General features: G+C 35.7%; 1 protein-coding gene across 1 annotated transcript; it reads right to left on the reverse strand.

The window, feature by feature from the left end:
- Positions 1-8,718: 8,718 nt before the first annotated feature.
- Positions 8,719-13,231, reverse strand: LOC145609196 (uncharacterized). The gene is made up of 5 exons (XM_081664742.1): positions 12,667-13,231; positions 11,757-11,822; positions 9,335-9,488; positions 9,064-9,238; positions 8,719-8,949 (listed from the first exon to the last, which is right to left on the reverse strand). Exons 1-5 carry the CDS (start codon positions 13,146-13,148, stop codon positions 8,831-8,833), a joined length of 996 nt encoding a protein of 331 aa, XP_081520868.1. The 5' UTR covers positions 13,149-13,231; the 3' UTR covers positions 8,719-8,830.
- Between the last annotated feature and the right edge of the window lie 381 nt (positions 13,232-13,612).

The following is a 13,612-nucleotide window of genomic DNA, read 5'->3' on the forward strand; positions in this document are numbered from 1 at the left end:
AGAAATAGTATCACTACACATTCAATGATATTGTATAAACTTTCAGTGGTACATTTAAAAACTGGTCCCACGTGCCTATCTCTCTCCTCCTTTCTCTCACCCCCATGTGCTTTACAATACTTTTTAATATTTTAAGGTTTGATATGTATTTGCAAATACATATCAAACCTACATTAGTACTTCCTCATTTATGTGTGTGTTTTTTGTTTGCCTAATTGGAGTAGATATGTTGCGCTCTACTCAAAAGAGTAACAAAAAAAAAAGAAAAAAGAAAAAAAGACACCCACATAATCGAGGGTTGTTAAATATCGCCCTCGAATATCTAACTAACGCCCGCAAAATAAAATTAAATTACGTATTTATCCTTATAGTAAGGATTATAAAAATAATTAATTTTACCTCATTTACCGTTCTCTCTAGTGGTCAACGGCCACCAATGCTCATCGAACAACCACCCCTTCCACCGTGAGTTTCATTTTTAAAGAAATTTTTTAAATTTTGCAAAATCAAATTCATTAGATCTTATGGACAACGACGAAATACAAGAAACATAACATTAGACGCTCGCTGAAGGGTCATCGAACCGTAAGAAATCAGTACGTCGCGATAAATTTTTTTAAAAAATTCGAAACCAAGGAAACGCCTAGTTTTTAAGAATAGCCTAGGCTGAAACGCCTAGTTTTTTCGTTTCAGCCTAGGCTATTCAAAAAAACTAGGCGTTTCAGCCTAGGCTATTCTAAAAAACTAGGCGTTTCACCTCAAACGCCCAGATTTTTCATACAACCACACGGTTGATCGCACAAACTAGGCGTTTTAGCGTAGGACGAGCGAAAAATTTAGGCGTTTGCCGCGAATTCAAAAAATTAAAAAAAAAACACACATTTTTCTCCGCCGGCGACCGACTTCCCTTTGTCCTTACTTGTCATAACTGCGGCTGTGTAAATCGTGAAACCGGAGGTTAGGAGTTGGTGGTTAAAAGAGGGGGAGGAGGTGATGGTGGTGGTGGTGGGTAGTATGAAGAGGGGGGTAAATTGAGAGGGTAAATTTGTAATTTTAGTTTATTTTGCGGGCGTTAGTTAGATATTTGAGGGCAACGTTTAGCTTTCCACATGTTTTTTTAGTAAGATGTTAGTAAAAATAAGTTTAAAAATACTCCTTGGTTGTACAGTTATATATTATTGTACAAGTAGAAATACGTTCGCTGCTTATGGGCCCATGCCCACCACAATTGTTAGGGGTTTAAAACACAAATTGGACACTTCCACGTCTACCAGGTCTACTACACTACTTGCTCAGTGCTCAGCGAAAGAAAAGAGAGCGAGAAAGTGAGAAACTCAAACATGGCGGAAGAGGATGAGCAAGAGGGTGCAACGATTGAAAAGGGGGAGGAAACTGAAGATGTAGTAAACAAGATAAGAAAGGAGGAAGAGGCAGAAGAAGAAATGGTTGAGGAAGTCCTATTCAGTTGGTTTGGGAAACAAGTGGAAGGTTGTATAATTCAACCAATTGTTCGAGATCAAAATGAGATTTCCGTTCACAGTTGCGCTCACCATTCGTTAGCAGCCGTTGTTGAGGTGAGGTCGTGGTGGAAGTGGTTGCAAGAATCGGTTGAATTTTACAAGGAGAGGGCATCGTATTCCATTGACGTCGAAGCACTTTTTAGGCGCTATTCTGAGCTAAGAGATCCTGCTCTTATAATTGATAAGCTGTGTGATGATAAAAATGGAGTCTTTGATGTAAAGGAATCGTTTTCTGAGAGCGACAAGGATCGATTTGGTGTTTTGTTTGTGGTTTTACGCCAGACATTTTTCGTCGATATGCGAGATATGAATGATGAGGAGAAGCTTCCGGTGATTTTGAAAATGGCTGATGTTGTGATAGGGAGGAAGAAGGATGCTGATAAAGGACCTATTGTTGGCGGATTCTATGTTTCCACAAACTATCGACCCGATGAGAATAGTGTTTATATCTACGACGATCAACCAGTGATGGTTTGGGAGGATGGCAAAAAGGAAATTGTTAAGCATCTTGTTTCGATAATGGGCGCTATGGTAACTCGATTAGAGGGAGGTGAGTTACATCCTTTTCTTGAGTACATTGAAACTGTTTCTCCATTCAAGACCCTGAAGAAGACAGGTTTACTGTTTGTTCACTGGTCTACTCTTCAGTATGTGGCTATTCCTAATGTTGCAATCTAGTAGTAGTCTTACTCTTAAGGCATTCATTCTGGATGTTTAGAATGGTTTAGACTAATTTGACATGGCTATCGAGATATGTGTCAAGGATATTGATATATGGTACATTTGTGCAAGTATCATATATGTTCTGTAGAGCTGAGAATCGATGTGACTGTTATATATCCCACTGAAATTTCTCAAGGTGTACTGCTGCTCAAGTTCCCTTAGTAATATATTGTGTTGTATTTTCCTGTGATGAGTGTGTTTGTGTTTGTGTTTGTTTGTTTGTTAAGTTGTGTGTGTGTGTGTGTGTGGGGCAAGGGGTGATGAGATGTTATTGGCAATTTGGCATGCAAGAGTTGCGAAATGAATTCACAAAGATACATAAAAATATGAATAAGTGGTCTGATGTGAGTAGGGGAAATGAGAGAGGGGTCTGTAGGGAATATTTCAAGCATTATGATAACCCCAAACTTGAACCCCACTGTGATCATACACTAAAGTACGGTGGCGTTCCAAAGGGAAAGACAAAGAGCAAAAAGAGTCGCCAACAAGTTTTAGGAACTTGTAAACCCAAAAGACAATCCGAAAGGACCATCAACTACTCCATAAGGTCTTGAACCAAACAGGGTCCGGGGATGAGGGTACGAATCCAATCTTCAAAAGAAAGGACCCGCCCTATAAAATAGGCCTCTGCTTTGTTCTCCTCGTATTCATGCGCGCTTTTCGAATAACATACAAACATCATATTAAACCTACCCTGTTTATCTATGTTGGTTGAATATTAATGCACAAATAAATCTATTATTGGCGATCACTTGAGTTAAAATCACATTAGCCTAAACAAAATTATTAATTATCTTATTAAGCGTGATTTCAAGTACAAATTCCCTTTAACAATCATAAAAGGTGTAATCAAGCAATAACAATAATATAAATCAAGCAACATGACAATAAACAAATAATGACAATGATGATAATAGCATGATAAGGCATAATAAAGCTTAATAATAATAGCAAGATCCTAGGCATGATACTAACAAGATTAATAACAAATCCTAGCATGTCACTAAGCAATAAAGATCAAAGCTTTAAACCTAACATGGTACTAACATGATATTAGAAAGAGTAAAGGCATCATAAACATGACACTAGAAAGCATAAAATAACATCCTAACATGATACTAGGAATATTAAACATCCTAACATGATACTAGGAATTATAAACACTATAAGCATGATTTCTACATTGTGAAATAAATAGGGAGTAAGCTAATCTACTTACTTTGAAGCCTCGTACCTCTTTCTAATAACAAAATACACAAGTTAGTAAACTTCAATGAAAATCAAAAACAACAATTAAAGAATTAAATTAAAATCAAATTAAACAAAGTTTTGACTAGTTTTGGACCAAACCCTCAGAAAATATCAAACCTTGCACGTCTAGGGCGAAGGCAACTTCGAACTTGGTCAAGAGATTCAAGATCTTGTGAATGCGGAATATTGTATTTGTAAAAAGGTAGTTTAGAAAAAGAGGGATAGAGAGAATAAGAGTTAAGTAATTCTTAATGAGAGTTGATAGAGAGAATTGATTGATGAATGATGAAAGTTGATGAATAAAAACAGAGGTTCGGACCCTATTTATAAGGAAAAAGTCCGGAAAATCATAGAATTTGATAAAGAATAAAACTCCACTCTGTCGCTAATCAAACCGACCTTGTCGCCAAAGATTTATCTTGTCGCCAGGCGACAGAGTCTGTCGCGAGGCGACAAGCCTGTCGTTTCGCGACAAGACAGTTTTTTGCGGATTTTGTTTTACTCATATCTTTTGATCTAGAAGTCCAAATAATTCATATAATATGTCGTTGGAAAGCTCTTGAAGTCTACTTTCTAATGCAATTATAATCAAATTAAAATCTTTTTTAGATAAAAAGATATGGACGAAATAGTGAAAGGGTGTCAGTTTTGGATAGAGTTTCGTATATCTTTAATATCTTTTTCGTTATAGCTTGGAAATAATATTATACTATATCATTGGAAAGATAATTTCAAGATCTATCCAACCATATAAAATTTGGATAAAAATTATAAGGCACGAAAATAATATCTGACTATCTTTGAACATCTTTAAATCCGAATAGAATTAGGAAAGTTTTAAAAAAGGAAAGTTTATATTCAAATCAAATTCTATGATCTTATCTTTTCAAAAAAGGATAATTAAGATATTTTAGAAACTTATAGAAGATTCTAATCAATCCTAATTAGTTTTGGAATAGGATTAAACCTTTGGACCCTCCTCATGATCATTGGGTCGTAGGTAAAATCCGGTTTGGGCCCAGTTTAGTATTTTGGCCATAACTTCCTCATTATTCATCGGAATTGGGCTTATAATATATCGTTGGAAAGGTCTCTTCAAGCCCCATCCAACTACACCATTATTGGACCCTTATCATGGACCAAAATAAACTGAATTGGACGTTTTCATAAAATAGAGCATGTTTTCGAAAACAGAGAGAAGGATTTTAATAAAAACTAACCGCAACACTTGACTTTTCACACTTTCACCTCATTCGATTATGGTTCGACGCAAAAGGTATTCATCACTGGGTTTGGTTTTGGGGAGACACAAATGGGTGTCTACAGGGTCATATGTTTTTAAAAATTTACTCGGTTTTGCAATCGGCACATTCCCTATTCTTTGGTAGCTTAAGAAGATTAGCAATGTGACAAGTATACTTGGACCTTTTTACGAGTCTTCCAACAATTACCTCTCATCCAAGTCGTTTGACAAGTATACTTGGACCTTTTCATAGCTTGACCATGCCATGATATCTTGCTCTGAAACGACTAAGACTGAAATCTTTTCATAGCTTGACCATGCCACACAGGTTTTAAATAGATATATTTGCTAATTCCTCTTCCAATTTGTATCTGTTGACTCCTCGGTTTGTTAAAATTATAGGCTTCTAGGATAGTCTTATAATTCAAGGTTCATATGAGAATCTGACAGTGTTGTCGAAGTTGGAGCTAGGCCATTATTAGACTGAGCTTTATGTAGTTATGATAGGGATGTTTTTAATGGGCTGGTGATAATGATGATGCTGAATATCGGATTGCTATGTACTGAAGTATTTTTGTTGTCATTCTGATATCTTGTGCTTATTTGATTAAATTTAATTGGTTTTGCAATCGGCACATTCCCTATTCTCTGGTAGCTTAAGAAGCCCTTCACACCCTACCATGTTGTTGGAGATTTATTTGGTGGTTTGTGTTTCTAATTTGGCACGATGAATAGGTGACCTGTAGGAGGTTATGTGATTAAGGGGATAACGAAGCTGGTTGAGATGGCCTTTGCTGGAAAAGGTCCACAATTAGTTAACTATTGTGACTAGAGGGTGTTGTAGGCTACTGCAATACTATATTTGTTTGTATAAATTAACACTCAATTGAATACTTTGAATGCATAGAAGTCATCTATCTTTATGCATATAGCAACAACTTGATGTCGCGCCCCAAGTAAAAAGATCCATGTTTGTCTCACAAATGGTTCTGTTTAGTTATAGTTGGGTTGAAGTTGTCTAAAGCTTTTCTTATGTTGTAAAAACGTCCTAATATATGTATACAATGATTATTAGTACAATCAAAAGTAGATAGAGTGAAACCACTATTCTTTGTTCTAGTCAAGGGTTCTATCTTAACATACACCTATAGCTTTATGGGCACAGTAGGGAGTCCCAGCTTGAAGAAGGTGTTCTTGGTTTGTTTGTAACTTTGTTTTAATTTGTTATGAGATGAAAGAGATGTAGAAGCCTTTCCCTCGAAAGGGTACCATAACTTCTGTCACCTATGTGAGGGTGTTAATATCATGGAATATTGGAATAGATTAACACTAGTGAATACTTTGAGTGCATAGCAGTCTGTCCTTAAGTTATTAATCAGAAACTTCCTGTCGCCTTAACCCTGACCTCATTAGTTATGTCATAGCCCCAAGCCAAGCCAAAAGAATCATGTTTTGAACTTATAAAATTTTACAAGTCCCCTCCCATGTGGTTTTGGATACTTATAGCTTAGGCTAAAGCTGTCTCAAGCTTTTTTGGTGCTGTAAAAACATTCTAATAGTGAAACCACCATGCTTTGTTTTGGCCAAGATTTTAATCCCGACATACACTCTATAACTACATGGGGGAAGCTGGGAATCTCAGCTTGAGGGGTTCTAGGTTGGTTAGTTGGTTTGTCTTGTTGTCGTCGTTAAGGTGTATTGTCTGGTGGGGGTAGTGAGTTGTTCATCAGATGCACTTCATTGTGAAATGATCTTTTCTTTGGTGTCAAACTCCAACTTATCATAGTTGATTGTTCTTTTGAGATGTGAAGAACAACTAAGGGGGCGTTTGGTAAGAAAAATGGAAACGGAATGGAAAGGATTTTGATAAGCAAGTGCAAAGGTAATAAAAAGTGTTACGTTAAATTTTTGTTTGGTATTGCAAGGGAATGGAAATTATTAGAGCCAATTTGCTTTCTTTTTGTTTGAATGACCGAAATGAAACAATTCTTTTACTTCTAACTTTATCTATACATATTTTATTTAAATGAAAGGAAAAAAAAAGAGAGAGAGAAAAAAAAATCTGGCTATAGTCAGTTAGTCACCATTTTTCCAGAGGTTCAGAGCACACAACGAGTTATTGGCTTATTGCTTTGGATTTTTTTTCTTTATCATTTCATCATCAGAAAGCATCATCATCATTCATCAAAAACATCATCATAAATTTATCATCCATAAAAAATAGGGAATAAAAAAGACCCACCTTTTATTGCTTAAATCAACTTCTTCCCAAATTCCGCAAAAATCAAAGATACCAATGAGAGTAATTAATATAAGAATTAAAAAAAATTCATTAACATTAGTTCTCAAAAATTTATTAATTTCATCAGAATTGTCCAAACAGTTGAACAATTTTCTGCAATTTTAATCAAGAAAAATAAAAGGAATTTCCCTATTTCTTCCATTAAAGCTCGAAATAATGAAGAAGCAGGAATTTCCTCCATTGAAACAGATCAAAATGGAAAAGAAAGAATGCACGTACGTGAAGATCTGGGTTTTTTCAGAACAAAAATTACAAAGATAAAATACAGTGATATTATGAGAGAGAGCGTGAATCAATCAATCAATCAATCAATCAATCAATCAAAGCCTTAATCCCAAAAGTGGGGTCGGCTAACATGAACCAAATTTGATTAATCCCAAGAGAGCGTGAATGCGTGATGATTTTTGAGCTTGTGAGGAAACGTGAATTGTTTCCGCTCATTTCATAATGGAAACAAAATGGAGGATTTCGTTTCCTCTTGGAAACATGATCTGTTTCCATCCAGTCATACCAAACCATGAAAAAGGGTAACGCTTAAATGAATCCGTTTCCACCCTCAAATTATCTCATACCAAACACCACCTAAATCCGTAATGTTTTCCCATCGCTGCATTTTCTAACATTTGATTATACTATTGACGTTGATTTGGCAGTCGTTTCGTGTTCAATCTCTAGATAAGTTGCTTCTGATCAGTATAGCAAAGATACTCATTACCCAGCTTGAAGCTGCAGCAGTTCTGTGGAATATGTTCAATGTCCCTTAAATTGTTTGGAAGAGTGTTTGATCTGAGTAGATTGCTTTAGGATGCAAGGTTTCTCTTACATATACAACTTCCCCAGGGCAAAGTTGGACCGTTTAGCGCAACTTAGATATACTTCATCTTAGCTAAGAGTTCCATTTCCATTTGTACAAAAAGACATTTGAAATTCAAAATACTATTCCATAAACAGCTGACACGATCTATTTCAATAAAAGGGATAGAATGATGATAAACGTTTACAGATTGAACGGTGTCTTGATTCAGCTTACAACAATGATTAACATTGTGTAGTCTACCACTTTCAAGTACAGCAAAGAAGAGAACTGAGCATGAGAATTTGTATGACTCACAGTAAGACTTGTGGTTTAGTCATAATTTACCTCATGATCAACAATACAATACTGCTAGCGCTTTTAAAGGAAGTAGAGGCCAAAGATGCTTTTTCTAGTTTTATCTGGTTCAGTTGTGGCGATGATGCTGAGACAGCCATTCAATGTTTCGATAGTATGCCTAAGCAGCTAGCTGCAAACTTCTTGTGAAATGAGCAGCGTATTAAAGGAGACCTCCAAGAGTTCAAAGGTCAAGTTATAGACAACTAGATCATGAGCAAATTAATCCGTTACTAGAACCACAATATAGTTTTATTGTATGTTATCTGATGAACAACGATAGAGACTTCTCTTAGTATGGCAAGATGCCAAATGCTACGCTACTTTGACTCTTTGAAAGAGAGCTAAGAATATGAAGAAAGTATCAGACAGATATCTTCATTGATAATTCAGAGGATACAATCAAGCCCTCGTGTTATTGACTATACTTCACTTTCATGGCTTGATCTTGATGCACTCTAACTAATTGCTTTAAGTTAAACCAATGTAAAACAGAAAAAAAAAAAAAAAAAAAAAAAAAAAAAACACATCAGTTCAATAACTACTCGATACAAAATAGAATCCTTCAAATAGTCATATATTCACATCATAAAAATTATAAGCTAGCAGTGCGACACTCAATATCTTCTTAATATGAGACGTCACATAATTACATCCTCCCCCGGTCGAATGACATAGCCAGACCATCGATCACAATCCAGACACTTCACATGCTCACAATGACAAACTACTTCACCTGGCTGAAAAGTTCCACCTCTATCTGTAAACAAAACAGGGCACAAATTAACCAGGAAAAATCAGAATAGCATTCACATGACAATTGAAGCACTCAAATTTAGTATTACAAGGAAAGTTAAACTATTGATAAACATACCATGATCGAGCTTACAGCAATGGGTAGCTTCATGTGGACAACCGTTTTCCAACACAGCAAAAAAGAGCTCTGGAGGAGAATCAGAACCTTTGAGCCGCGCACGAAAATTCGCATGAGTCACAAAGAGACTTGTGGGGATAAGTTTATCACAACTCACATATTCATAATCACCACCCTAGCATGTTTATTGCCAAAAAAATGAAATCATTACCATATAAGAAATTAATAGAGGAGATCAAAGACAGAATGGAACAAGAAAAGAAACAAAAACCTTCATCTCATTTTTGAAATACTCCAAAGTCCGCTGAATTCGATTTTTAACCACAGTATCAAGGGTCGGCTTCGGCTTATTCTTCAAGTCACATAGCAACTGTTTCAAATTATCACGAACAAATCTTTTCAGCTGCTGCTCGCGTTCAGATATTCTGTTTCAAGAAAATGCAACGGTATTAGTGAAGCCTCAAAATTATAGCAATCGAAATGGAGTAGCAAAGTCGTTGAAATATAAGTTAGTATTCAAGATCAGATTCACCAATATGGTAATACTAGTGAAATAGCAAGTTCATACGTTACTTGGTATTTGCTAATAAGTGGCTCTTCCTTTCAATAACACCAATATGGTAATAATAGTATTAATATTAATCTAAGGCCTCTAATTATTAGGACAACATACATTTCTTTAGAAAAAGATTTCCTCATTTTCCTTTGTTTGATTTGAAGAGGAAGGAATAATAACTTTCTCCAAAGTGGAAAATGGTTGCTCATGAATATATTTTTCTTTTCTCAACGAAGGTATGCATATTTACCACCATATCTCCTTAAAATACCTCTTTATCCACTTTAACCATCCTCATCCATTTCTCTTTCTTTCCCTAACTAATCTTTAATGGAAACAAAGGAAAAGTAATTCCTCATTGTATTTTCATTTGAAACAGAAAAACCATTTTCTTTTAAAATTATTTTGGGTTGAAACAATGAATGAATCATTCAACCAATCAAAGCCTTGAACCTTTAATCAAGGTCCAAAATATTATTTCATGCAATAATCCATGAAGATACTCCTGAATGGACTAAGTATCCTAGATGGAGACAGATCATGAACATTTTTTTTTGGGTAAATTGATGTTCAATCTTACACGACTTTAAGAAGCATATTGGTGAAGAGCTTGTAAGAACTGATGAACTTTGACTTCAATAAAGCAAATGGGCTAAGTATTTGACATTGTGTTATGGACTCAGCTAAGCAACCTATCAAGGTCTACTCACGGAGACCCAAGCAACCACAAAGTCCACAAGTCAACTCCTATCATGTGACTTCTTCACATGTACAAGACAAGGAGCAAGGAGACAAAGCATTGGGAGAAGGTGTCACCAACTCAGAATTGCAGGAGCAAGATTAGGAAAGTCCAGAAGCAACTTTATAAGCATGGGAATGTAATTTAGGAAATCTTTGGGGAATATAATCAAAGAGAAGGGGGAGTAGTAAGCAACCAGAAATTGTATGTTGTTATTGGAGGGTTAAGCCTCAAGAGTAATAGCCTTAAGCTATTTCTATCTTTGTAACTTCAAATATTATTATTAAAATGAATGGAAACCCATCTTCCTCATGATCGAATCTGCAATATTGTTACTAATAATTACATAATTACAAGCTGACAATTTAGTCTCTCACACATTGAAAGATCGTACTTATAATCTTAAACATAATTGATGTTTTACTTTCATGTAAGTAGTTTTGAAAGTTAAAATGAACAATTCATCATACCTAATCATCTAAAGGAGTTTCTCTAATTTTGCACTCCCTTCATAACGCTTTAACTTCAACATTTCTAAATATGGGTGTAACAAAATAACTTCAACAATTTCCTGACTATCCATATTTGGTATAAAATTGTGCATGAAAGGTCTAAAATGACCCTAACTTTAAAACCTAAAACAAGATTATTTCTCTGACATACTTTACTTATCTCATGTGATATCTCTCTCCTACTTTACTTACCCCATGTGATTTCTCCCTCCTTCTTTACCTTAACAACTCTCAAAATCAATGTTTAACATTTTCTCTCTTGAAGTCCGTGTTAATCCATTTGTTGAAGTCAAAGTAGCAATCTCACAGGGTGGCAGTAGCAAATTTATAAATTGTCTAAGGTGAGGGAAATGGGGCAGTCTTTGATAAAACAAATATTTTCATTGTTGGTAAGATTTGGAGAGAAAGGGGAGGGAGATAGAAGATTTTATCCTCCCTTATTTGGGTAACAAGTGGAGGGAGGAAAGGGGAGGGAATAGAAGATATATTTTCCCACATTCTTTGATAAAACAAATATTTTTATTGTTGGTGAGATTTTGAGAGAAAATGCATGCTAGTCTACTCCCTTTCCTCCTCTTTCCCTCTTCTTTCCTTCCCTCTTTTTCCCTCTTAAATTGCTATCCAAGAAAGTTGGAAGTCTTGAAATTCTGATTTTTGCTCTTCACTATTGCCTTTTATAGTTTTATTTGATTTGGACTGCGAAGAAATTTGGCAGGCAAATCAAGATATATTATAATGTACTGACTAATCCAAATCAAAAATTAAAGGAAAATCCTAGTATGAGCGCGGAGTTTACTAAACTAAATAATCCTGTGTCATAGTTCAGGTTTGTTCTCAAGTTATTCTACTTGTATATAAAATACTTGGGAAGATAAAGAAAACACACTTGCTTAATGGATGAGAAGACGGATTTGTTTCCTTAAAATTGACAGCACCCACACTTGGCCTTGGCCTGCAAAATATGAAAGACCGCAACATTAAAATAAAATTAACAAATATAGATTAAATCCTCAAACACAATATGTCATCTAATAATAAAAATGAGAAAAATCTGTTCCAATTGGACATTCACTTGAACAAAACCTCCAAAACTAAGATACCCTAACAAAACTTACTATTGACTAGCAAGCTTTCTTCAAAAAGGTCCATGGGTCTACAACTTCACAACAACACAAGTAAAATAAGTTTGCAGTATTTATTTTGAGGGCTCGGTAGAATAAGTCCTTGAGGAAATTAATTAGACATAAACAGAGTTGGATGTCATTAAGACCAATTTTTCAGAAGACCATGCTGATGGAAGTTACACTTTCAAACTTTAATGTCTACTGTGTCATTTTAAGTAATGAACCCTTATGTGTTTAATTAATTAACCATTAATCGATTAATATAGCTTAAGAGAGAAGATCTTAAACCATCAACAGAACTCAAAGTGCCCTAATTAAGTGTATAGTGTCTTACTGGATTGAACCTCAACACTAACAAGCTCCAACAAGAGAGTTTTACCGAGCAAATCACTAATATCGTCCAATCCTCGAGTAATCCCTATGTTATTCAGTACTCCACCAACACTAGGTTTTACTAATTTGCATTAAAGAAAAATTGCAAAGCAAATCAGCAAGTGCATTCAATTGGTATAATAGGCAAATTGGCAAAATTGAATCAAATAAAAACCGAACAAGCACAGTAAACAGATATACATTCGGAAAGCTAATAATGAAACTAAGCAAAGAATGAAGAACCAGAGGAAATTAATTATACTATAAAATAAATTAAAAATAGAGAGGAGAAATTTAAACCTGCAATTTTTGACTCGGCATCGCAGCTCTTCTGAGGTATGGGGGTCCAAATTCGGGCCCGGACCAGGCCCGGTAATTTCCGAGCCTCCTTCCACATTGTTGTTCTCCGCCTGATTTGTTATCAACCCTAGATTGAACAAATTGTGACGGAATAGAAGATCGTCGTGAGTTTCGAGGTCAACCCAATCACGCTTCACAGTCTCTTCCTTCTCAGCCGGAGTCCAGTTAGCCGCCGCCGGAGTCTGATTTCGAACTCGAACCGGCTTCTTTAACCTTGTTGATGGGCTCGGGCTCGGGCTCGGGCTCGGGCATTTATCGGATCTGGATGTGTTTGCTTGAATATCTGGACAAGGTGTCACCCATCTCCTAGACCTCCACCTCCACCTCCATCTCCATCTCCATCTCCCCCTTCCTCTTCCTCTTTCTCCGTCCATTGCTTTTTTTTTTACAATTGAATTTCTGAATGCTACAACCGTGTACATATAGAGTGATATACACTTTTCTCCAAACGACAGAACTAAAAGCAAAAAACGCAAGGCCCATTAATCAGTTTTGCTTAAATCGTGATAAACTAAATCAGATGGTGTATCATGAAAAGATATAGTACTTTTTCAGGAAAAAAAAAAAGATATAGTAATTCATATCATGATAAATAATAGGGGTGAGCAAACCGGGTACCCGGTCAAAATTTTAGGACCCGGACTTGGGATTGGTTGGAACCGGGTCCTAAAATTCGGAACCGGAATTGGAATTGGTTTAACCGGGGTCCTAAAGTTTAGGAATTGGAATTGAAACCACCGGGTACCGGTTCCGGTTCTGGGTACCCACTTATGTATGTAATTGTTAAAATATAATACAAATTACAATTCTTATTTTAATTAGGTTCATTTTTAGCGTTTAATACTTATATTTATGAATGCATTAAGCTATTTGTATTTATGTTAGG

Source organism: Chenopodium album, chromosome 23 (genome assembly GCF_948465745.1).
Source record: "Chenopodium album chromosome 23, dcCheAlbu1.1, whole genome shotgun sequence".
Lineage (NCBI taxonomy): Eukaryota > Viridiplantae > Streptophyta > Magnoliopsida > Caryophyllales > Amaranthaceae > Chenopodium > Chenopodium album.